Source organism: Scleropages formosus, chromosome 4 (assembly GCF_900964775.1).
Source record: "Scleropages formosus chromosome 4, fSclFor1.1, whole genome shotgun sequence".
Taxonomy (NCBI): Eukaryota; Metazoa; Chordata; class Actinopteri; order Osteoglossiformes; family Osteoglossidae; genus Scleropages; species Scleropages formosus.
Genome location: NC_041809.1, coordinates 28,494,077 through 28,521,054, shown reverse-complemented (window position 1 = coordinate 28,521,054; position 26,978 = coordinate 28,494,077). Strand labels below are relative to the sequence as shown.

Below are 26,978 nucleotides of genomic sequence, written 5' to 3'. Positions count from 1 at the left end.
TGCCACAAGCTTATGTCTAAAAGGGGACATCTGCCTGGGGAGGGGGAAGCAGAGGGCAGTGTGTTGCTGAGGACAATAAAGCGTGGCTACTGTGACTAAGGGATGTGATCCAAGGGCAGCAACACATGCAGGAAATGAATGGGCAGCCTGTTCACTACGTAATATAGTCATCACTGACTGGACAATTACAGCGGCATTACATCACAACAGCATTACATTTACTCATTTAGCTGATGCTTTTCTCCAAAGCGATAAGCATGTCAAGCTACTTACAATTATTCACCTATTTATACAGTTGGGTAACTTTACTGCAGCAACTTTAGGTGAGTACCTTGCTCAAGGGTACTACCAGCAGACGTGGGATTCGTACCTGCAACCTTTGTGTCCAAAGGTAGCAGCTCAGCAGAATTACAGATCTGTGCACGTTCATCCTTAAAGTTCTTACATGTTTGTTTATGTAGAAGAAAATATCACTTATATAAATTTAAATATAACTTATAACACAATTTATTCTAGATTACAGGACTTCACACAGGATACTGTGGGTCTAACAACTTTATTTCAGTGATCCAGTTTGTTCTGTCAGCATGTGAATACAAGCCACTTGTTTGAGTATCACATGAACACTCTTGAGAAGTACTGTCTCACGTTTCATGTTATACTTTTGGCCATTTAAGGGTCAATGTTTATAGTTGAAATGTTTTAGTCCAAAGTGGAGAACCACACAAATCAGGTGAGATTGGATCATACTGGATGTTTGATCTTCTTCCCATCGCTTCAGTTATCAATGTCTCACTGGCTTCAAATACCAGGCCTACAGAAGGTTTTGCTTTCTTAAGAATGTGCTATATTCTAGTAGTTATAGATACCCCGGCAAGAGGAGAATCATGAGGCCTGATAACTTTTAATTGAACGAAAGGTGTGGCCTTAACCTAAAAACTGAATGAAAGGTATGGTGTTAAAGCTTGTTTGGATCTTTCTGGGAAGATTACAAATGCAAGATTATTAAATAATCTCTCCAAAAGGGCAGATTAGAGACATTGCTAAATCTGATAAAAATCTTTATAAGCCAAAGTACAAAATAAACAAAAATTTTACAGCAAAGAATTCCCACAGGAAACTTCGGGTAGGCAGTTCAGAAAGCAACTTTATTTAAAAATGTCAGTGAAAAAGAGAAAACCAAAAGCAAACATAAATATTAACATATTAAACAAAGGTATAACACTGTCGCAGATCTACACGTTAAAGAGGAATGCAATTCATTACAATACTGGTGTAATTAATCAGCAGACAAACATATATACTATATTCATAACGAGGGACAATTGAGCTGCACAAGTGGAAACAAGAAAACTTGAGACACGTTAAACATGGATGAAACCCTTTTTTTTTGTTTTCATTTTTAAATTTTTGTTAGTATTGTGTGATAAAATGAGAGCAGTGAACACAAAAATATGCACGACACATTTGTAAGTATATAGCAATGTGTGTGTCTTTAACTAGTCAATTTATTTACATCAGGTTTTAGATTTGTCACTACACCACTACGATTTATCTGAAGTCATAATTTTTTTATGGATTTTTCTGAAAATATGCAAACAGTCCAGTAGTTCCCACATTTCAAGATTTTAGGCTGAAAGTCATCTTGTTTTCTGTTGATCAATACAGACAGCTAGCCTTTGGAAATGATCTATATACAAAGAGTTAATGCACTAACCTTTCCAGCTGCATACGTAATTCAGATACAGTATTTTTTGTCTCAATGTACATGACCACTATAGCATGCAGAGATGTAAGAGACTATTTATGAAAGGGACAAAGTTAAATTGTATAAGTATGTCAGCTCCAAAGGGAAGATCTGCTCTGCCTGGAACTTCATGCTGTGTTCTGTGACTGCGCCACTGCAGTGTTCTAGGACAGTAGAGCTACATCAGCAGAGTCTAATGACTTGTTCTTGCCTCTGCACCAAATCACAGTTCCTCAGTTGTTCATTAGTATAAAAGTTAACACCTTCACCACATTCAGTATTTATCATTCAAATGTGTAAAAGTAACATTTCTTCATTTTGTCTAAAGAGGATTCATGTTCCTTTTCTGGAGAAAGACAAAATCTTTGCTTTTTGCAAGTCAAACTAGGCTTATTCATAACTTACAGTTTAACACGTGTGATTGTAAGTCTTTAAATTGGATGGATAAAACAACATGCGTACTGTAATGTCTTCATTTCAAACCTCACCTCACACAAAAAACTGCCATTTTAGGATTAACAAAAAATATATATATATATATTTAACTAAATGAAAAAAAATTTAAGATGGCATCAACATCAAATGATTTGCACCAATTTCAATACCATTCACTGGGAAATAGCAAAAAATATGATTTGAGCTTTATAACCATCAGATTCATCGGGGAACAAAGGCAGCAATATTTCATTTAAATGAATGATTTCCATCTTTCCCCTCCCCGTTTAAAAACACAAGACCCTTACCTTTACTTAAAGAGCAAGTACTATAATATGGTGAATTATGCACACTGTAATGTTGCAGAGATGTGAATGAAATGCACAAATTAACCCAGAAAATGCACTAAGATATAATCATCTTCTTACAACCAGAAAAGGTTTGAGACCTTTGGATCACAGACGTCAAGAGAGCCAAATAAGCTAGACAGAAAACCCTTTCTGGGATAGAAAGCCTGATGGCAGATGGCTCTTTGTATCACAAAGCCTCACTGCAAATGGCTATCTGACAAAACTTCGGACTTATTTCTTATCCTTCTTGGCCACCTTCTTCTTGCTGGCAGGTGTCTGGGCAGCCTTGGGGGCATCAGCCTGGGAGGGAGGCAGAACTTGAGCCTGTGGTGGGGGCAAGGCCTGCTGTGGGGGGTTGGCGGTAAGAGTGGCAGTGCTGCCAGGGATGTAGACATTTTGCCGGAAGTCAGGCGCACGCTGTAGGGTTAACTGGGGGCCATAGCGAGAGCCAGGGCCTAGCGTAGCTGTGGCCTCACTCACCTCTGGGGGGAGACAAATACAGGCTGATCAAAATTCAGAAACAAGCAAAAACACAGGATAAAGATGAAAAATGAACAGGTAAACCAATTTAGGAATGATGTGTGTTTTGGTGCAGGTATTGTAAATGTATGGTGTATGTCAGCGAGTGCAGCAAACTCTGCAAGGCAACATGACTGTCAGTGTGTGACACAATAATTGAGCAGGAGTGCATGAACTGATATTCCATCCCCAGCTTCCTGTCATCTGACACCCTTAGGCGTTCGTATTACAAGGCAATTCTATCTATGGCTGCGCAGTCTTTTTTTCTTCCTGCGCAAGCTGGATTTACAGAGCTCCGACCATGTGCGTAGAATGGAGGGGGCTGGTGAAAATGTGAGGTGTTACTTGGAAGAAACTGGATGACAGGCAGCATATATTTACCAGTTTCTCCTTTTTCTGAGATGAGCGATGAAGGAGAAAAGAGCTCAAGGTTTAGCAAGAACTCTCCTATCACTTACAGACAGCCTTCACCGCGTTTCATTTTGCCAGAAAAACAGAGGAGAGGGTGGATGATGAGAAGAAATGTCTGTGAATTTGCATGACAACATCAAGAAGTAACAAACAAAATGCTTTTTTCTTCAATGTGTCTTCAGCTGGACAAGTATTACAATTGCCAGAGACTCCACAGCCCACCAATTACCAACACCAACTCAGCACTACACCTAGAATTCGGAGCGACAATAGGAACATCAAACATTAGCTTGCCAGTAGTTCCCACAAACAGAGTACAGCCAGCCAGTATTACATCTATGCACTTGCAGTAATCACTGCACAGACCAGTCAGCAGAATGGGCATATTCTCCTAAGTCTGACTGCAGCTAAAAATGCTCATCACAAGAAACTCCTTCCTCTCTCCAGCTCCTTTAGTGGCTACCACATAATGAGCTAGACTGTCATGTAACTGGTCAGAGAAGCTTCTCCCCTTTTAATTCTTCTCATATGAAAATACCATCAGATAGTCCTTCAAGCAGAGCAGAAGTCAGCACAAACACACAATAATTCAGCACAAGTGCATGAACTATTGCCTATAACTGCATGAATATTGTAATGATAGGTGATTGCTAATTCCTGATGAATGCACAAGGTATGATTGTTAATGCCGTAAATGAAGAATACAGGTGCAGACAATGGGAAGCAACAGTTGTTCACTGCTGCATTAAGTTCTAATGTCTTCAAGTTCCGCGTATTAAAAATATAATGCAATACAATAAATGAGATCATTGATTCACAAACAGAAAAACACTGTGACAGTGTCCGAAGAGGTATATTGGAAGAAGAATGGAAAGAAAGGAATCCGATTTTTAAGAAATTGAGAGACCATGAGTACCCTGCAAATACTATCATATACACTAAGAATGACTAGTTAATACCAGCAAAAGAAGTTAGCTGAAAGACAAACATAAACTGTCAGAATACAGCCTCCACCCGAACTCTATCTTACAAGTAACATGGCTGAACACTGGAAAAGATTTAAACAGAGATTTGATTTGTATTTCACTGAAACTGATACACATGGAAAAGTGATAAAATGAAAGTCTCTGTGTTGCCACATGTAGTAGGTGAAGAAGTGCTGGACTTAATATAACAATTTTCAGTCTGAAGAAGGGAGAGATAATACGAAGCTGAGAAAAATTATGGACAAATTTCAAGAGTACTGCAACCTAAGGTGTAATGCCTGCAAGAAAAGTAAGGCATATGAATTCAGAGAGCTCAAAGACTCCCTCATAAAATATTGGATCATGTGCGGGATTCCAGACAATATACTAAGAAAAAGACTGATAAGAGCTCCTGTTAAGATTTTCACTTGGGAAAAGACATACTGTTGTGTAGGGCTGTGGAGACGGTAAAATACAAGCTAAAGAATCTGTTGCAAGGTGTAGTAAGAGCAAAATTAAAACATGAGGAAAAGTAGATACAGTCAACAAAAATGAGGAGGAAGAATTATGTGGATGCAGTATCAAAGAAATCAGAACAGAGAATGGAACGGACTCTCCTGCTGAAAGCGAATGAGAAGGACATTAAATTTAAACTACTCACAAGCGCATAATGAATATTATTTCTGAGATTTCAGGAGCTTGCAACCCAGATCAAACTTGCATCCAGCCAAATTGAAAGTAACAGCATATGGACATGCAGAGATAACAATGCAAAAGAATCAATGTGTCATACAAAAACAGACAGCATACTCTACCATTTATTGTACTAGTACAAAAAGTCTTAAATTTGATACTAGGCTTGTCAGCATGCAAGGTATTGATCGTAGTAAAGAGAATCCTTGTAGAAGATCGGACAGAAAGACACTATAATGGACTGATGCAAGTGTACAGTGACTTGTTCCAAGGACTAGATTGTCTGGAGAAGTAGACCACATACAATACAAACTGACAAAAGCATACCACCAGTCATTCATTCATAGAGAACAAATGGTAAACTTCTGTCAGGCCAGATGAAAGCAAAGTTGGAAAGAATGGAAAAAGGATTAATGTGAAAAAAGATAGATGAACCAGCTGAGTGGGTGAGTTCGCTAGTCATTGTAGACAAAAATAATGGGAATCTGAGGATATGCCTGGACCCAAGAGACTTGAACTGAGCAATTAAAACAGAACACTTCCAACTGCCAACACTGCCGAAGAAATATCGTCACATTTCATGAATGCCAAATATATCCGCAAGTTAAACGCATCCTCTGGATTCTGGCAGTTGAAATTAGTTGAATCCAGCTGTATATTTGTCGCCCCATAAGGCAGATAGAGGTTCCTCAGACTACCTCTTTTGGCATTGTTTCGGTTCCTGAACCGTTGTCATAAAACAATACATATGATCTATGAGCAAATGGACGGCGTAGACACATCAGTGCATAACAATCACATGGGAATAATATAAAAAGCACATGATTACAGACTAAGAAAAATAATAGAAGCAACAAGAAAGGCAAATTTAAAATTCATCAAAGGAAGAAGCCAGCTAGGAGTGACTAACTGGCATCATTCGCAGTGATGGCCTTAGGGGTGATCCAAAGACTGACTGAAAGGAACGTGAATGGAACCAAACAGAATAACACTGGGAGAGTTATGAGAACATGTCCCAGCCAGCATCCCAAGACAGGCAGTGTCATTGTGAGCTGGGTGTAAGTGAGAAATATGAGGAATTGCAGGAGGGTGAAAGCATCAATTAGGAGAGAAGACCAGTGGAACAGTGCTGAGAAGATGGTTGAGAGACATTCTCAGGGAAACTTACCATTGGCGGCTGCCATCAGTGCTTGGAGCTGCTCTGCCTCTGTGGGAGGGTTGGGCCAGGGTCCTGTTCCAGTCACAACACCAGTTGCCTCTTCAGGGCTGGCTCTGCCAGATGAAGGGACTGATTTATAACAAACACACAGCAAGAACAAGAAACACCTTCCATTCTCTCTTTAGTCAGTATTGACATTAAATCTTTGTAGTACCAGTCAATAAGTACTGGCACCATAATACAGAGAGGAATTGTTGGCCAATAGGAAGCAGCAGCTGGACAGAGCGGACATATGGTCAGACAGATGTTAAAGGCAGCTCCCTCCACATCCAACACATCAAAACAGAGCAGGTAGAAGGACACAAAAGCCAAGCATTTATCATTCCTGAAATGTATATAAAGCAAGCCATATTTTAACTAAAACAAGGAAAAGCCCACATGTATTGCAAATGAAGCAGTGTAAAATGTCTAAAGTTGTAGTTTAAATCAATTTAAGAACAAAAACTCAAGTTTGTATCTGAATAGCGTGTTTGAAGAGTTTGGTTTGGGTGAATATTTTGGTTGAGGGGCAACATGAGTGCTTATTGAATTATCTTCTTTTGTGACTGTATGTGAGTGCACTATTCAGTCAGAACTCGCTGGATCCAAATCTAATACCTTAAAGTCAATGGAATCCCATAGAACTGTAGAAAGCTCTACATTCGGTGACAGATGAGTAGACAGTAATAAAAAGCTTTACAGTTCCTAGAGTTATGGATATGCAACTGATGATTATGCCAAGGTATGTCCAGGTCGCACTTTGTTTTTGGGCAGTCCTCCTAGTTTCATAGGCCAGCATGCAGGAGCAGTTTACCCTTCTTCTCCCATTCTTTTATACCAAAGGCTACACATTTTGCATGATACACCCAGAATACACATTTATTTCTAAAGAAACAGCATGAGAAAATAAATTAAATGGTCTCATAGAACCTCTACCCTCCATATGGTAAAACACAAATATATAGTAGTCCATATGAGCAAGTGTGCTTGAAGGTAAAGGGCAAGAGAAAAAAAAAAAAGGCCTTTTGATGGGTAACAAGAATGACGACATACAATCAAATACAAGTTTTCTAAATTCAGTGTCATAATTTCCTTCTGAAAGCCCATCTGCATATGAGTTGAGAATCTAATGAAAGCACATTACTCCCAGCACACTGAAATCTCACCCCACAGACCATCAAAAAGCTTCAAGGTTGCACATATGTTGAGGTGGCAAAACAGACACAAAGAGCACCCTGCGACAGAGGGCACAGACTACACACTTCAGCAATGTTTAGCTAATCATTTCCAGTGGGTGGCCAAACACAACTACATACAGCGCTGCTCTAAATACACCACTGTACCTCATTTTCCCATTCGAAGTCCATCTCTCCTGTGTTGTGTAGAACCTGTACTGACTGAAACACAGGAGGTAAGGGATTCAGCCATCATGGAATCTGTGTAGACCTCAGGAGCAAGTTATTGTTCTAATATTGTGTGTATTTTTTTTGTTCGGTAAAATTTTTGTTGCACTTTGTATAGCCAGTCATTACGACTAAGAAATAAACGAATTTCTTGAAAGCTATTTTATGGGGTAAAATCTTATAAAATATATTTTTTAAAACAAAATTAGATGAAAATTTACACAAATTTCAGAAAGGTGCAACAGTTGGTGGCAGTTCAGTTAAATCATACCAACATACACAAGTGAGTCCGTTTTTTTCCTCTGAGCAATGAGGATACTGACCACTGGATGATTATTTTTTGTATTGCTGTTTGTAATTTAAAATCTTATACGCACAGATCATGGGAAGGGCAGGGAAGGTAGTTGTGCAGGTAAAGAAGCTAGCACTGTGGTCTTAAGTGCAATGGTAAGTGTGGTGTTGTGATTTTAAATGTACTGAATTGCAGTTCCCTTGAACTATACAGGTGTACTTTGAGCATTGCTGCAGTTTACGAGTGTTCACCCAAGCCTTAAGCCCAATTTTTCTAAGATGCCAACGAAGTGGACTGCCTAAGACTATTGCATTTTCTGAAAACACAAAAAGTGCTGAAGAACATTAACACAGAAATAAAGTCAGAAAATTTCAATCTATCATTGTATTTTCTTTACTTGTGTACTTTCAAAATTTTGCTGTGGAGCCAAAATCCTCTATGTTTCTGCATCCAGCAATTATAATAAAAAGCAGATGGAAAAACGGATGGAGGATTGTGGGGTGGGAGGCCTCCTTCATTCAGTTCCCTTCCCCAGCGTTTACAGCTTGTCTGGTGTTTGTGAGTATTAGTTATTGATAAGGAAGACCGCACACATTTATGGGAAAAATCAGTCAACAATTAGCATTAAATACGAATTTGACAAGACGATTTTCTTGAGTTTTCGTCATTTTCATTTGATTGTAGCTAAAGAAATATAAAAACAATGTTTTTTATTTCATTTTATTGATTATACAAATAACAAAGCACACTAAAATGTGCTAGATGATGACAAATGTTGCGTATGTTGTTTCAAGTTAATAAAAAATAAAAATCCTGTGATAGACTGGTGTCTCATCCACGGTGTTGTCTGCTCATGCCCTGTACTTCAAGGATAGCCTCTAAAACACAGTGACCCTGCACTGGATGAATGGCTGATGAAAATGGAATGAATAAATAAATGTATAGGAAATGTTCAATTTGTTAAAGATTTATTTGAAGTTTTTACTAAACCTTGTCCTTGGATAAATCAATGGAAATGGGTATTACTAAGCTTTTATTAATTGTGATGTTGTGGATTTAGATACTTCCAGTTCCAATTGTGTTTATAAGTTGAGAAGAAAGTACATTTATAATGAAATGTTAACAGCTACAATAATTTACTAAACTTGTACTTGTATCCAAGAGTTAAAGACCAAATTAAGCATGTTTTACTCATTAATTCAATGGGATACTTCACTAAACCCGGCAAAGGACAGGACCATGGGACAGCTGGTGATTAAGTGGTTACAGGTGCTACCCTTGGTCCCAGAGGTTACAGGTTTGACTGTACTCAAGGTTACCCTTCAGCAAGGAATTTACCCTAAACCGATACAGTAAAATTACCCAGCTGGATAAATAATTGTAAACTGCTTTGGAGAAAAATGTCAATTTAGTTTAAAGATACTGCTCAAGCATGCAGAAACTCTTGGGATCTAAACCTGAATATTCTTGGTCTCTAGACCACCTTGCTCAGATCAATGACAAGTGCTAAGGTGTCTTTGTGATGAGGTTATCACAGGGGAGGAATATAAGAACTCTTGTTCCTTGCAAAACCGTAATGTGAAAATAAAAACTACACAGTTAGACCAAATCACGGGGGGAGGAATGTTTAAGTTCACGGTTGAGTACCCTTTATCCATTCCTAATAAAACATTTCTGTGTGCTCTTTTTCTTGCTAAATGCCTGGTACACATCATTTACACAGTAAGATATTACAAGGTATGCAGTGTGACAACTTGTACACACCAACATACCACCATGCATTTTACAGAGTGGGACACCAAAGCTACATATCAAAACATCCAGTGGTGCGCACTAACATTTCACCAGTGTCTGCTTAATCCTTCATGCTGCGTCAAGTATAATTGTGATTCCTATGCAGAGATGTTAGTGTGGGAGAGTGTGAAAGCCGTAATTAAAAACAATTCAGTTTATTTCTAAAAAACCCATTCCAGCATGTTGGATCAGAGCTTTTTTCAAATGATGAATGTTTATACAGCGTATATATATATGTGCATCCAAATTTAAAAAAAAAATTATACTTACCCACTGGGTCCAGGTCTTTGGTTCTGGGAGAAGCGCCAGTCTGTGTTGGGGGGGTTCTGTGAAATGAAACAGGAAGAAAGCTTGAAGTGTGTATTCACACACAATAATCTGCAGATGGAGACCAGGCTTGGTCTTCCTGGAGAGCTCCATGAATCATCACTTCCTGTGTGGCTCAGCCTATTCTAATGTCAGTCCCTACCACAGAAAGGTCTGTCATATGAAGTACATACATGGAAAAAAAGAAATACCCTAAAGACCGAGCTATTGACTTGCCTCCTGATTCATAAACCCCTTCATGGCTTCATATGCAAACATTACTCAGCTGTACATGCAGATCAAAGGACTTGATTTATGGTCAGATTGAGATTATATATAAAACCATGAGATTAAGGTCATGAAGTCAGTTAAAGATGCTGACTTCCTGACTACACAATTCACAATGCCAGGTCAAGAAAACACAGGACTTCAGACTATAATGTCTTTTGATTATGCTATTTAACATGACACCACAGAACCTTTGGCAATAGTGAGAAAGGGAAACTAGCAGCAGACATATTCCTTTGATACAACAAAACTACTTGCCTAACAAGTCATAAATATGCCTACTTCAGACTCAGGGAGCCTGAGACAGACAAAATGAGAAATGCAAATCCAAATAGATGTCCATAATATGATATTTACTACTACTATCCACTACTATTATACTACTGCTACCTGCTCAACAGTTTCTGTACATACTCTCTGCCATATTCTATTTATTTAATTGTTGTACATATATTTCTTATATTTAACTGCACTTGTTCATTTCCACAATTCTGCTATTTGCACTTCTGGTAGATGCTAAACTGCATTTCGTTGCTGTGTACCTGTACTATGCAATGACAACAAAGTTGTATCTATCTATCTATCTATCTATCTATCTATATTGAACAAATTTGCTATTTCTTCTGTTTTACCTTCCACTATAAAATCCATCTTCTGAACAAGAAAACAATATTTCTATATGTTATTTAAAAAACATAGCCCTGTTTTCATTTATCATTGATCTTACACTGTATTTTTTTATTATGGACATAACATTGTTAATAAATACCAAAAATTCATGTACAGTTATTTTACTACAGCATGTGTATGTCAGACTTCATATGGTGGACAAACATAGCTAAAAAAATCATTTTAGCTAAGTTAACATCCATTCCAAAACCAATAACCAATAAATGTGTTTGTCACCTTTGTTTTACATAATGCAGCAGAGGTCCTCAGCCCTCCAAGAATCAGAGACTAACTGATTAACAAAGAACAGAACGAGATGACAGTGATTTATAGATCTGAGAGAAGGACTCCTGGTACTGCAGTATAACTGCATTAATTTCCAGCAGTAAGAGAAACTGGAGAGTCGCAATACGCATGATTCAGCAAAAAGAATATTTCAGCTGAAATGAAAAGATGACAGTATTGGACACTGGGCAGGTAAACTTATGTCTGAGCTACTAGGTTAGCCACCCAGTACAGCTTCAGACCATCAATGAACTGTCAAACTCTGAGAGGCCTTGGATTTGCTGGGCTGTGTAACACAGGTAGAGAAAAGCTACACTGCGACTATATTGAAGAAGACACACGTTAGTTGGAGCTTTTACACATGCACTGATTCTGGAGAGCAAGCTCATAAATGCTGAACTAAAACCACTTTCTACAGTAGGGTAGGCATTCCGTGGCTGATGTACAGTATTTTTCAGAATATATCTGACTGGAGATGATCGCTTTGTCCAATCAAGAACATTCTGAGACAGGGTTCAAAAGGCTCCGCGTTGAGTCCATGGGACATACTGTAGGTACCACTGGCTGCTGAAATGTGAAACGGAAGCCCTCACTCACAGGGATACTTTATAGGAAGATGGAACATGACATGTAGGGCAATCCAAACTTAAATGTGGCACAGCTTAAAAAGAAGCACATAATATCCTGAGCAACTCAGAATTTGGAATTTCCGTCTGAGTGTGAATTTACTCTAGAAACCATATAAATAACCATTTACCACCAAGTGTTGACACAGAAACCATCTTCAAGTGTATGGCTGCTTTCAGACAGTAACGAGAAGCAGAACTCTTTCTCGAACCAGAAAATTGAGCTACAATAGCCTAAGTATTTGCAAATTCACATACCACAGTAACTCATTCAAAAACATACTGGTAAAACAGACAGACTTTGCATAAGAACAAGAGGCATGGGAGGGGAGGACCTCATTGTACCATACTGATTGTGTTCACAAGGAGGAAGACAATACCAACATAGAAAATGTCACATCCCTGGTTTTGGTAGCAGAAAAAGTCTCACCTGATTGTTTGAAGTGATTAAATGTTTTCTAGACAGTGTCATACTCAGAGGATTATTTGGATTTGACATGGGACTCCTGACAAACACAAAGTCGCTCCTGCTGGACAAAGTGGAGTAATAGTTCTGTGCAGTAGGATCCAGAGGGCTGCCAACCACCTCCATGTATTTGACAGGCCCATGAGTATTGAGCTGCAGGTGGAGGTTCTTATGAGCGCGCCGCTGATTGTGCCTAGATCGCAAGGTGTGGCGACCATAACAGCAGAGGTTTCCAATGCCTGTCCCTCCATGCTGCAGACAGCGTACTACAAGAACCACCATAGTTAGGAGGGACACAAATGACACGCAGGCCAGGGAGATGATCAAGTAAAGGGTCACATCAGTCACACCCTTGTCAGAAGATGTCCTACTGGAATCAGAGGAGGTGTGGGAATGTTTCTCCTGCACAATAATGGTAACTGCCACACTGGTGGAGAGAGATGGTTTCCCGTTGTCTTGAACTACAACCACAATGTTGTACTCCAACTGTTTTTGCTCCTCATTCTCCTCCTCCTCCTCCTCACCCAGCTTATGGGCTGTCCTCAGTTCCCCAGTGTGTGGGCCAATGCGGAACAAGTCGGCATGCAGGCCAGGGGCAATACTGTAGAACAGCCAGGCATTGTGCCCACTGTCCAGGTCCACAGCCACTATTCTGTTGATGAGGTAGCCTACTCGTGAAGGGTTAGGCATGCTCAGCTGCAGGGCATGGCCTTCTGGAAAAGAAGGGTACACCACAGCAGGGCTGTTATCGTTCTGGTCCAGCACAAACACGTGCACGGTGACATTAGAGCTTTGGGCGGGGACTCCGGCATCTCGCACCTGAACGTCAACGCAGAAAGCGTTCATCTGTTCGTGGTCTAGAGACCGCACAGCACGGAGGCTTCCGCTCTCTGCGTCGACGTACACGTATGAGGACACCGGAGAGCCGTGGATCACACTGGGGAGAACGGAGAAGGAGAGGCGCCCGTTGTCTCCAGAGTCGGGGTCCAGAGCAGACAGAGAGATGAGCTGTGTTCCAGGGGCGCCGTTCTCGGGCACCTCCACCGTGTAGGACGGCTGTGAGAAGACAGGTGCGTTGTCATTCACATCCAACAGATTCACGGTGAAGGTGGACCGTGATGAAAGAGGCGGAGACCCGGAGTCTGTGGCTGTCACCACTAGGGTGTACTCATCCGCCACCTCCCTGTCAAGGGCTTCGGCCGTTACCACAGTATAGTGCCCCCCGAAGGGGGATGTCAGCTTAAACGGCATTCCTCCCGAGATCTGCAGAGTCACCTCACCGTTTTTTCCCGAGTCTTTGTCCTTGACACTGAAAAACGCTACGACCGTGCCAAGTTCCACGTCTTCCCTGACCGGACTCGGTAGTGACTTCACGTTTATCTCCGGCGCGTTGTCGTTCACGTCGATTATTTGCACTTTGACGTTGCACGAGCCCTCCATAGCGGGGCTGCCGCTGTCGCGCGCCAGCACCGTGACGTCATACGCCTCCGTCACTTCGTAGTCCAGCTCACCCTTCACTCGGACTTCGCCGGTTTCTGAGTCCACGCTGAGAAGAGCGAGCGCATGTTCGGGGGTGTACTTACTGAACATGAACGAGACCTCGCCGTTCGAACCGCTGTCAGCGTCCGTAGCCACAAGTTTGGTCACTAAGGTCCCCGGGACGGAATTCTCCAGCACACTAACCCTTTTCACCGGCTCCTCAAATACCGGCGCGTTGTCGTTCACGTCCAAAATGTTAATGAGCACCACTGTGGTTCCCGACCTCTCCGGCCGCCCCCCGTCCAGCGCTGTGAGCAGGAGGCTGAAGGACTCCTGCTTTTCTCTGTCCAGGGCTTTCTCCAGCACCAGTTCGGGAAACTTGCTGCCGTCGCTTTTAGTCACCACGTTCAGAGTAAAACAGTCGTTCGCGCCGAGAATGTAAGTCCGCAGAGAGTTGATCCCCACGTCCGGATCGTGCGCGCTCTCCAGGCGAACGCGCGACCCCGGGGCGGCCGCCTCGGACATCTCCAGGGAGATGTTCCCGGCTGGGAACCGGGGTGCGTTGTCGTTCACGTCGGTGATCTCCACGAGGACGCGGCTCACTTCCATCGGGTTGTCAAGCATTATCTGCACGTGCAGAAGGCATGTCGGGCTTAGTCCGCACACACTTTCCCTCTCCACGGGCTGCCTGATCAGCAGCGCTCCGTTCGCAGGGTTCACCTCAAAATACTGGACGTCTGAGTCGGAGACGACTCGCAGGTTTCTGCGAGCAATCGTGCTAAAGTCGAGCGCCAGATCCTTCGCTATGTCCCCAACAAAGGATCCCGCCTTCAACTCTTCCGACACGGAATAAGCGAGCTCGGCCCCGTCCGCAATACAGCACTTAGAGGAGCAAAACATCCACAGCGCGCACCAGCCCGCAGCCCATCTCCACTTTCCGTGCTCCATTATTATGTAAGTTTGCAGACTCAGACGAGCACTAATAAAACTTTCCTACGAAGTATCAACATGTAACATAGTCCTGCAGAAACACACACTACCTGGCTGCAGCGCGCGCCACGTCCCTCTTGCAAAATAACGACTGGGAAGTGTAAACAATCCATGAACTCCGACTTAGTTTCCCCTTTCCTTTGTATTTCCAAACATATCAGCCCATCGTCTCCACTCGTAAACTTTCACGCGCTGGGGAAGAACAGGGGAGGGAAGTGGATCGTGTTACATGTGGCGCGCGGACTCCCATTGGAGGAACGCGCTCCCGTGGACTGGCGGAACGCGGGAGAAACATCTGCTGCTTTAGGACAATAACCTGCGTCACACACACCGACAAAGACACTTGTAACTATTCTACTGTATTCATTGATAAAAAAAAGGGCAGAACAGAAAGCAGCTTAGCTACCTCTGTATCAATAAAACTTGATCCGCGAATTAGGAATTTACAGATATTTCATAATTTTTAAAATGACTGCGTACTATATCAAAATATTTATAACAATGTGAGCAGCTGCAATGTTGACAATCGTTGATTTTTTTCCCTCTCCTTGTACATATTAGTAATGTGGACGTCCATGCACCACGTGTTATTAAGCGAAACACCACCAGGTGGCGTAGTGAATAGTTTTACGTTGCCAGTCGAAGTCGGCCGACCTTAGAATATTTTGCAGATACGATAAAAATGACGTGGCAGATAAGGCGTAATAATAATAAAAATCATATGTACTTATATGAAACTTCACGATATTAAAGTATATTTTAAGAAATTGATGCTGTAAAAATGCCTATCTTTGTTAACAATAAATCTGTATAGTGCTATTAAGGAGCCTGTATGTAAGCTGTCGCACTATGACTTCCTTTCCCTTATGTTAAAATTGAAACTGAATACAAAGGCTTCTCTTTATTAAGGACAAATAAGAATATTTGTTTATTTAGCATATGCTTTTCTCCAAATCAGCTTTCAATGAGTACTATGTAGTGTTAGCAGCCCACACCTTATTCACCCAAAGTGATTTACACTGCTATGTGCACTACTTACAATGAGTCACTCATCCATACCCCAGTGAAAGACATTCTCTCTCTCTTTCACTCACACACTATGGGTGACTTTAGAGTCACTAATCCAGAGCACCCGGAGGAAACCCATGCAGACACAGGGAGAACATTCAAACTCCACACAGACTGAGCAGGGATTGAACCCATGTCCTCTCGCACCACCAAGGTGCTGTGAGACAGCAACACTACTCAGTGTGTCACTGTGCTTCCCCCTTCATAATATACGGATCATTTAAAACAGAATTATTAAGATTATTTATTATGCACCATCTGCTAAACCATCACCACATATGGCCACATATACATACAATGCATGCCCTATGTATACAATATGTAGAAAATAAATGAATCTGAGAACAACAGATAATGTATTGCTTCAGGAAACAATGTTATGACCTGATTGTTTCCATTTCAAGTCTAAGAGGGGTTCTTTCATTTATATGAAAAACAATTAAATCACTCCTGCCAATTTAAAAACCTGTTAGCTACTGAAGCCAGCTAATCTCCCTTTACTAAACTGAATAATCAGTACACATTTGATATAAGAGACATGATTTATAACTCGGGAGGATTAATTTAATTATTATCTGAAAGCCAATCGTTTTATAATTGTTCTGTTTTCAGATACAGGAAAGCAGGTGAAAGAGAAAGGGACTTTTAATGTAATGTATAATGGTATGCCTTCCTTGGAAGGGGAAGGATATTTTTATGATTTTATTTTTCTTTCACAGCCTAAACTTCCTATTTTTTTGAATAATTAGATTTATAATATAAACAAACAAATACAAATACAGATAATACAAATTGATGAAAAGTAGTTTTTATCAATCATTGCCTGAATGTGTTCAGAAAATATTGTGTTGTTCAGTAAAACTACATAGCAATAGAGTTTAATAATCTTTACAAAATTTGAAAACTATAATAATAATAATAATAATAATAATAATGGTAATAATAAAGTGAATCATAGTTCATCACAGAATAAAGCCAGAAAACTGGGAATGCTTCACAGCACATCTCGACTCAGTTGCCAGGAGAAGCATAAATCGTTTAAAAAAAGAGTCCACTAATAGTTTTGCCCAACGACAGCCTATCCAGACGCTGACTTCGTAAGGTCTCCCTTTTCCCCTAGCAACAAGAAAAACTGCTTCTCTGGGCGTCATCACCACAGCAACAACAGAAACCGCCAGCTGCTGCCTGATTAAATATACAAAAATATAATTAAATAATCTCAAATAAACAGCAGGAACAGTAGAGCACAAAGTATCTACCCCTTTTTAATAGTGTTATAGGACATTGCCCTCATACAGCGCAGTGCAAGGACAAGCGATTTTGTGTCTGAGAGTGCGGTGTCCGCGCTAGGACGTGACTGGCTGTTTCAGCACCATCATGATGAACAGCGCCACGCAGACAAGGCGCGTGCTCGGCCGCAGGCTGCGGTCTCGAGGGCTCCGTGGTGCGCATGCGCACAACAAGCTAACCTGAATTTGTGGGCGAAGCGCAAGGTGCGTTACGTTCAAGAGAAAGAGTACGACTTCTTTAGACGGGCTTCCACTGTAGTGCTGTATTTACACTTAAAATAGATAAGTTTGGTAGATTTTTAAATATTGCAACGGTGATTACATTACATTACTTACATGCTAATGACACGACGACATAAAGGTGGCAATAGAGGCGTGAAAGAGTGAAAAACATCTTTTAAAGATGGGCATTGTTCCTATTGCCTCCGTTCAGAAACAAGTATGCACATTCATTATTCTTATTCTTATTCTTATTCTTATTTTTAATTGCAGTGTCGAATTTTAATTTCAGAGAGCAACTACAAGAGTACAGCTTCTTGCCAACTGCAGATGTGATTATTTGTCTGGTTACAACAAACACAGTGCTGACACTAGGTCTTTTTGCTCTGAAAAAGGACTACATCAAGTAACAAAATTCTTCAGGTGACACCCTGGCACACACACTGGGGCATATAGAGATGGAGTGGGAAATTCTGTTTATTACTGGTCTCACCTTACTCAGTGAGAACTGTGAAATTCCCTCAATATTCAGCCACACACTGCAACATTCTGTGTCTTGTTTTCGAGAGCGGTGCAGCCTGCAGCAGGACTCAGCCTGTTGTCACGGCAACCCAGCCCACTTCTCCTTACTGGTGCTCATGGTGAAAAGCTTACTGAGGGAAAGAGAGCACGATCCGTGAAGTAACAAAACAAAATGCATCAATTTATACAATCATTTCCCCCTGAAACATAGCATCTCTCAAATATTATTTCATTTTCATGTTTACCTTTTTATCGTAGGAAACTTAAAGATTCATTTTGAATGTTTTTGCAGAGCAATGGCCACACTTGTTATAAGGTAGATATCATATTGGTATAATCGAGGAAAGGGAGACAAAGAAAATAACTTATCTATCTGTTCTCTCTGTTAAATTGAGAATGGAATCTTTATTCTGTTGTGGAATAGAAATTTTGTTGTGCCTCTCAGAAGGGATCTGCAGACATTTGGGGGAGGGGCCTGCATCACTCAGAGCAGGGGGCTTGTTCAGCTGTCATTGACTCTTAACACTTTACCAGGAGATTGCAGTGTTTCTGTTTTTAAGTTTAGCTGTAATCTCACTGAAAATAATCTAATAATTTAATAATCTTTAGGCCACAGTAAGAAAAACCACCATTATCAATGCAGAGAAAGGAACAAACATCTGTGTTGCATGTGCATATTTCTTCTTTTGCTGATTCCTTTCTGCAGTCTTACTGCTCCTAGTGCAGTTAATTATTTCAGTAATGTAAAATTCAAAGACAAACACACTAGCTTTTGCTCTGCAGCAGAAAAGCCACATTTCCTTGCATTTTTTTTCACTAGTGAAGACACATTGATCCATTGCCTGTGTGATACTTTCCTGTTTCTCTCCTTTTTCCCTTGCTGGAATAGAGGAAAAGTGGTAGTGTTATATGATCTCAACAAGAGAATGCTGCACCCACAATCACCCACAAACATGCAAACCATGAGACTATGATCCTGGAGTTAGGATGACATCCACTATCATCCTGCTCACTTCCCAGTTACTGACATTAGAGCTTCACTACACAGCGCACACAGAAGCTATAAAGCATTCTTCAAGTTTCAAGTGTTTCTGAGCATAATTTTAAATGAAACTGACATCCTAAGGAGATATTCTCCTTGGTCAACTATCAAGCTTCCGTTTTCAATTTCTAGAATACATTTTAAATACAGCTTATGACAGGAGCTATAAAAGCAAATAAACATTTTGAAATGTACCTTTAATTTTTCCTAAAAGCAGATTTCAAACTAGAGCTCACCAGCATATATTTAGCATAAAGTCAGGTTACACTAGCTGGGTGTTGTTCATAGCAAGGAGCCTGTGAAAATAATCCCCTGATAATGGCTTTTAATCATGAAATATGTAATGAACAGCTTGTCCACAGTTGCAGAGACCCGTATAATTTTTCTTACCATCATACGGTGGACACATGGTGAGTTCCACCACACAGGCTTCTACAGAGACTGCTATACATGTTTGTAAAATCGGTGTGGTGTAGGTGAGGAGATAGCATTCTGACTCATAATCTGTCACAAAATACAATATTTTCTAAAATACACGCAAACAGTTATGCAAATGAATTTGATTACCAGAGATTTAAGCTCAAACAGTTAATGACTGCAGTAGTTAGTGGCAGTGCAATATGCAAACCTATGAAAAGTCTATGGCAAGATAAACAGAAATCAGGCATTGTGACTGAGCTACAGAACCTAGAGGAAGTGCTCACTGTTTCCTGAACTGGGACAGCAGCTTAATCAAAACCTTCTGTGGACTTCATTACCCTATTCCTGCAGGGTTTCTGGGTTACTGGCACTCATTGAAAATTATGGACTGGGAAACAACGATTTAAATCTGGAAATGAGAAGCAAATGAGGACCCTAGCTAATTATCCAGACAACATTAAATCAACACAACTGCTAAATCAATGCATCTGCTAGTTCTCTGCACAGTATCTGCACCGAAAGTGGACGAACTTCCAAAACTTACAGGTAACACATATTGAACATTTGTTATTGCTATTGTGAGAATACAGATAATATTTCTTCAGAAATAACAAGCTGCATGTTAAACAGAACATGTAACATTTAACAAGCATGTTAAACAGAATAGAGTTTAAAATTCTGGTGACCATTAATGAAATTTTCTGCTTGAAGACAATAAGTTCATTAGGAAAATAATGGCCTTCTTTCTGTTCACTCTGTACCAAACTATTAGCATACAGATGGCAGCCTGAAGTGTCCTACAGAGGAAAAGAAGAGGCATACGTCTGCAGACAAAACTCGCTGTTTATCGCAGAGTCGTACTATCTACATCGCTCTATGCGAGCAAGACATGGACAGTTTACAGTCGTCATGCCCGAAAACTGAACCACTTTCACACAACATGCCTACGTAGAATTCTTGCTATTAAACGGCAAGAAAAGGTTCCCGATATGGAGGTTCTCACCCGTGCTGGCCTACCAAGTGTTCGCACTATTCTAATGCACTCCCAGTTTAGATGGGCAGGTCACTTGGTACGTATGTCAGACTTACGGCTTCCCAAACGACTCTTCTATGGCGAGCTATCCCAAGGTAACCGATCAAGAGGTGGTCAGAAGAAGCTATTTAAGGACATGCTCAAATCGTCCATAAAGGCATTTGGCATTGATACGGATAGCTGGGAAGAATCTGCAAAGAACAAAACGAGATGGCACACCTCCATACATAAAGGCGCTGTGTTGTACAAAGCTAATAAAACAACTTTAGCCATGCAAAAACGACATGAACGGAAATCTCGAGGCGCTCGTTCCCAACAAAATGCCACAATGACATGTCCGCAGTGTCAGAGAACATTTCATGCGCAAATCGGTCTAATCAGCAATCTGCGCACGCACAACACACCCCCGCCCCTGCCCCAGTCTGACTAGATGGTCCTCATCGACAACAATGGACAAACAACACAGAGACATGTCTTACACACCCATAATACTTTGTCCAAGTACACTAATGGGGGCTGGGCTGTCAGCAAATAATCCTCATGTCACGTATTCTTGTCTAGTGTCTTTAACAGCCATGACAAGGGACCCCTGGTTTTAATTCTTTCATCAACTCCAGTTCTTCAATTCTGACTCAAACTGTAATAACATTGATTTTTCCCCAATTTCACCCCACACCCCAACACATCCTACCATATCTGCCAATGCCTCAGATTCATTACACTAGACAACAGATAGTTGCTTCTTAATGAATAATTCACAATATACTTAAAGCAAAGCGAGTTGAACTGCATATTGTGAGACATGTTTTTATCTGCTTATCATTGAAAAATTAATGTTATTTCACTATTTAGCACCTTACAACTTATACTCAACATCTACAACAATCGAAAAGGAAAATTATACCTTTCTTTAAATATGAAAGATAATGACAAACAAATGTCTTTTCCATCTACATCCCATACCTTTCATAATTACTAAATACTGGAAAAATGGAACACAGAAACATACACTTTACAAATATTTATCACTGTCTAAGCACTCTTAAGATGCAAAAAAATATTGACTGAAAAAAAATGTTTCAGTAGGTGCGAATGACATTTGGAAGAGGAAGGCCTCACCTCTTCGATCACACTATTGCCATCTTCTTTCATTTTCCTCTGCATTGATTCCACATCAGTTATGTTTACATTCAGGGCACTCTTCCTTGAATCAGCAGTTCCGTAGACCCCATAACTGTACATATGTTTAAGTGTTCCAGTGGTTCCGACGTCTGCATAAAGTGATGGATAATAAGGAATAACTGGAAGATTTACGTTGGATTTAAAAAACAGACGTCTGTTCCACCATCTGCAAAATTTTACTGAAATAATTGCAATGACTGATAAAATGAAAAGAAATGAAACGACTGCCAAAGCCAAGATCAAATAAAATGTCAAGTTGTCATTGTAATCCTTGTTCTGTCCAAAGTCACTGAATTCCGAGAGCACTTCAGGGAAACTGTCCGCCACCACCACGTTCACATTCACTGTAGCTGATCGAGAGGGATGTCCGTTGTCCTCCACTACAACAGCAAGAGTTTGTTTCACTGGGTCTTTATCACTGACCTGACGGACAGTTCTGATTTCCCCGTTCTGTAATCCCACATCAAAGAGTCCCCTTTCTGTCGTTTTCAGCAGTTTGTATGAGAGCCATGCATTCTGTCCAGAGTCCACATCCACAGCCACCACTTTAGTGACAAGATACCCAACATCTGCTGAACGAGGCACCATTTCAGCCACCAGAGATCCACCGGTCTGTACTGGGTACAGAACCTGAGGCGCGTTGTCGTTCTGGTCCTGAATAAAGATGTTCACTGTAACATTACTAGACAAAGGTGGGCTGCCTCCATCTTGAGCTTTTACTTGTATGGTAAAAGTCTTGATCTGTTCATAATCAAACGTCGTTACAGCATAAAGTGTTCCGGTCTCTGAGTTTATTGATATGTAACGTGACAACGGAACTCCATTTAAACTGTCATCTACGACAAAATAGGACACACGAGAATTGGATCCCCAGTCATCATCTTTCGCTCTCAAGGAGAAGAATGACATGGATGGGGCGTTATTTTCAGGAAGATAAGCACTATATGTGTCTTTTTCGAAACGAGGCGCATGATCATTAACATCAGAGATTTTTAGACGCAGCACCTGTTTACTAGTGAGAGGTGGGACACCCCCGTCTACCGCAATAACAGTAATGTTGTATTCCGAAATATCCTCTCTGTCTAAAACCGAGTCAGTAACAAGGCTGAAATAATTCGTTAGAGATGACTGAATTTTGAAAGGAAGAGCGTAATCAGTCGAGCACGACACTTTACCGTTGTCCCCGGAATCAAGGTCTAGTACGTTAAGAATAGCAATAACGGTACCGGGAACGGAGTCCTCGGGCAGCGCGCTGGAAAACGACATTAGTGTTATTTTCGGTGCGTTGTCATTAACGTCAACCACTTCAATAATAATCTCGCTGGAGTCCGTCAAGCCACCCTGATCTTTCGCTTTTACTTTAATGTGGAAGATCTTGTGCTTCTCGAAATCTACCTCCCCAGCGATTTTAATGTCTCCAGAGGTCGGCTCCAGGGTGAACAGCTCTCTCACTATGGCTGCGGTGTGTTCGAAATAATACAGTATGGAGCCGTTGGACTCTTCATCTGCGTCCGTGGCGCTTAGTGTGAGCACCAGCGTTCCTTTCGGAGAATTTTCTACCACCGCTGCCCTGTACACAGACTGGCTGAATATGGGGGCGTTGTCGTTAGCGTCTAAAACCACGATGTGTATTTTAACAGTGCCGGACCTTTGCGGATCCCCGCCGTCGACGGCGGTCAGTGTTAAATAGTGCTGCTCTTGCTTTTCCCTGTCTAAAGCGGTTTGGAGCACCATCTCGACATTTTTGCTCCCATCTAATCGACTTTGAGTCTTTAGTGTGAAATGTTCCGCAGGACGCAGTAAATACTCCTGCAGTGTGTTGATTCCTACGTCAGAGTCCACTGCGCTTTCCAAGGCGAAGCGCGCCCCTGGTACGGCTAACTCACTTATTTCCAATTCGATTTCCCGCTTCGGAAACACAGGGCTGTTGTCGTTAATGTCCTCTATCTCCACCGTGACACGAAAAAGCTCAATTGGGTCTTCCAGAATGATCTCGAAAGTGAAGCTGCACGCCGAGGTGTCACCACACAGTTGCTCCCTGTCTATCCTCTCCCGAACCAGCAATTGTCCTTTCTCTCTGTCCAGCTCCACATACTCATTGCTGCCGACAAAGAACAGCCGTGCGCCGCGTCCTGTAGCCAGTCGTGATGATTCTAGTCCCAGATCCTTTGCTATATTTCCCACAAAGGAACCCACGGCCATTTCTTCCGGAATAATGTAGCGAACCTGTCCGTCTGCTGGAATAGCAGAAAACGCCGAGAAAAGGAGGTACAGTAACGGTCCCAGAAGAAAACTTCCATTAGCAGTCATGGCGATTATTTCGTCTGATTCGATGTTTCAATCCAGTAATCTTGAACAAAACGAATGTCCCACCTTATATAAATAAAGGGACTATAATGAAACAACCTTTAACATAGAGTTTACGAAATGTACACCTTGAAGTCCGACAGTGTACTCTGATCCATTATTTTAATTTCTCAGAATGACAAGAACAGCCGCAGCACAACAGAGCACCGTGCAGTAATGTGGAGATTTTTGGTACAAATTACCAGAGTACTTCTGTCGTGATCAACAGCGGCGCTTAGAGTTCATATTGAGAACGACATAACACGGTTTTAATAGTGTTGGATTTGACAAAAAAGAAAGAAAGAAAAAACACACTAAGAGCACAAGCCCCTAAACATTTAAAAAGAATGAAGCCCAGAAAGTGATTCGCTTAGTCTGCATTGTTTTCACACAAAAACGGAACATACATAGTTTACATAATTCAGATATCTTTAGTTTGTCCAAAAGGAGGTGTCTAAACACATTTACTGTGGAACATAACGTACTGACAATAAGCAACAATATTTAACGGGAAAGTCTCACCTCCACGCATTTTTCCGGATCTCTCCCTTTCTGTCCCTTTTGCACGGACACTGCGCAACTCGAATCGATATCCAAGGTGCTACTACTGGGCCTTACAAAAGTGGCATCACTCCTCCTCGAATCAGTTGTTCTACAAACTTCGTAATTGTAAACGTGCTGTAGAGTTCCGGTGCCTCCGATGTCTGCGTAAAGCGGTGGGTAATAGGGAATAACAGGAAGATTTGCGCCAGATTTGTGAAATAATCTTCTACTCCTCCATCTGTATATTTTTACAGATATAATAGCCAACAGAGAAGAAATAAAGAGGAAGGAGACCACAGCCAAAGCCAAGACTAAATAAAATGTTAAATTGTCATTGTAATCCACATCATGCGTAAAGTCACTGAACTCAGAGAGCACTTCAGGGAAACTGTCCGCCACCACCACGTTCACATTCACTGTAGCTGATCGAGAGGGATGTCCGTTGTCCTCCACTACAACTGTAAGCTTCTGTTTCACTGGGTCTTTATCACTGACCTGACGGACAGTTCTGATTTCCCCGTTCTGTAATCCCACATCAAAGAGTCCCCTTTCTGTCGTTTTCAGCAGTTTGTATGAGAGCCATGCATTCTGTCCAGAGTCCACATCCACAGCCACCACTTTAGTGACGAGGTACCCAACATCTGCTGAACGGGGCACCATTTCAGCCACCAGAGATCCAGCAGTCTGTACTGGGTACAGAATCTGAGGCGCGTTGTCGTTCTGGTCCTGGATGATTATTTTTACTGTCACATTACTAGCAAGGGGAGGAGAGCCTCTATCTTGCGCTTTTACGCGAAACTGGAAATCTTTAATTTGCTCGTAGTCGATGGTGCGCACTGCGCGAACAATGCCGCTGTCAGAATCAACTGTGAAATATGATATTTGTAAACCGTTGGTTTCTGTGTCATCAAGAACATAGGAAATGTGTGCATTATTTCCAGAATCTCTGTCATTTGCTTTTACAGAGAGTACCGATAGGCCCGGAGAGTTGTTCTCCACAACATAAGCAATATAGTTTTTCTTCTCAAATTGTGGTGCATTGTCATTTACATCTGATATTTTCAAAGTCAGAGTCTTGTTGGTGGAAAACGACGGGGATCCTTCGTCTTTAGCTGTTATCGTTATATTATATTCAGACACAGTTTCACGGTCCAATAGATGATCAGTGACCAAAGTATAAAAATTAGAAGACGACGACATGATTCGAAATGCCCGGTCAGGGAAAACTGCGCATTGAACTTGGCCATTTTTTCCAGAGTCTCCGTCTTTAATATTTAACATGGCAATAACGGTCCCTGGGACAGAATCTTCTGGTATAGGATTTGAAAATGACATCACGGTTATCACTGGTGCATTATCGTTCACATCTAAAATATCAATCAAGACTTTGCTGGTGTCAGTTAAGCCTCCATAATCCTTTGCTTGAATGCTTATTTTATAAAATTTAGTTTTCTCGAAATCAAAATTTCCTTTCACTTTGATCTCACCATTACTGGGATCAATTTCGAACAGATCAGAAATGGCATCTGCAGTGCGAGAAAAGGAATATGTCACCTCCCCATTGGTTCCTTTGTCTGCATCTGTCGCACTAACTTGAATCACCACGGTACCTTTTACAGCGTTTTCTGGTAAAGAAGTTTTATAGACCGCCGAACTGAACACAGGAGCATTGTCGTTTGCATCCAGAACCAGTACGGTAATTTTTACAGTGCCAGATTTCGGCGGACTGCCTCCATCTATAGCGGTCAGTAACAAATTATGTTCTTCCTGAGTCTCTCTGTCTAGTGGTTTCTGAAGCACAATGTCTAAATATTTATTATCCTCGGAATGTGAATCCAGTTTTAAAGCAAAATGATCGCTGGGGTGTAACATGTAAGTCTGAAGAGAATTGACTCCGACATCAGGGTCGGCTGCACTCTCCAGAGAGAATCTCGCCCCTGAAACAGACGATTCACTTATTTCTAGTCGTACTAGTTTTTCGGGGAAAACCGGAGCATTGTCATTGATGTCAAGTATTTCTACGTCAATTCGATGCAGTTCCATGGGGTTCTCCAAAATGATTTGGAAATGCAGAGAACACGGAGAAAGCGATCCGCACAGCTCCTCTCTATCGATCCTTTCTCTTACTATAAGCGTCCCTTTGTCGGAGTTCAGGCCAATGTACTCACGACCGTCCTCTGTGAAAACACGGGCTCGGCCAGATTTCAGCCTCTTCACGTCCACGCCCAGATCTTCAGCAATATTCCCAACCAACGAGCCCTTCGCCATCTCTTCGGGAATTGAGTAGCGCACCTGGCCGAGTACATCCACTGTAGCGCAAACACACAGGAGCAAAAGGTGCAGCTGCCATTTCCAAACCCAGGAGGAGAAATTCACACATACGCGAACGGAGCCATGA

The 26,978-nt window shown here is 41.3% G+C and overlaps 1 protein-coding gene across 9 annotated transcripts in view; it reads right to left on the bottom strand.

The window, feature by feature from the left end:
- Positions 1-1,232: 1,232 nt before the first annotated feature.
- Positions 1,233-26,978, bottom strand: part of LOC108934196 (protocadherin gamma-A11-like) — a 96,588-nt gene continuing 70,842 nt past the window's right edge. For 4 of the 9 annotated variants that reach the window (XM_029251193.1, XM_029251194.1, XM_018751741.2 and 1 more), the window contains exons 2-5: positions 10,078-10,133; positions 7,662-7,715; positions 6,289-6,392; positions 1,233-3,014 (exon numbers count right to left, since the gene is read on the bottom strand). In XM_029251193.1, the coding sequence (XP_029107026.1) occupies positions 2,764-3,014; positions 6,289-6,392; positions 7,662-7,715; positions 10,078-10,133 (465 nt within the window). In that variant the 3' untranslated portion in view covers positions 1,233-2,763. Of the gene's footprint in view, positions 3,015-6,288; positions 6,393-7,661; positions 7,716-10,077; positions 10,134-12,411; positions 14,956-21,628; positions 24,361-26,978 lie in introns of those variants that run through there. The other 5 variants (XM_029251195.1, XM_018751744.2, XM_018751743.2 and 2 more) reach the window with 4 other exon arrangements.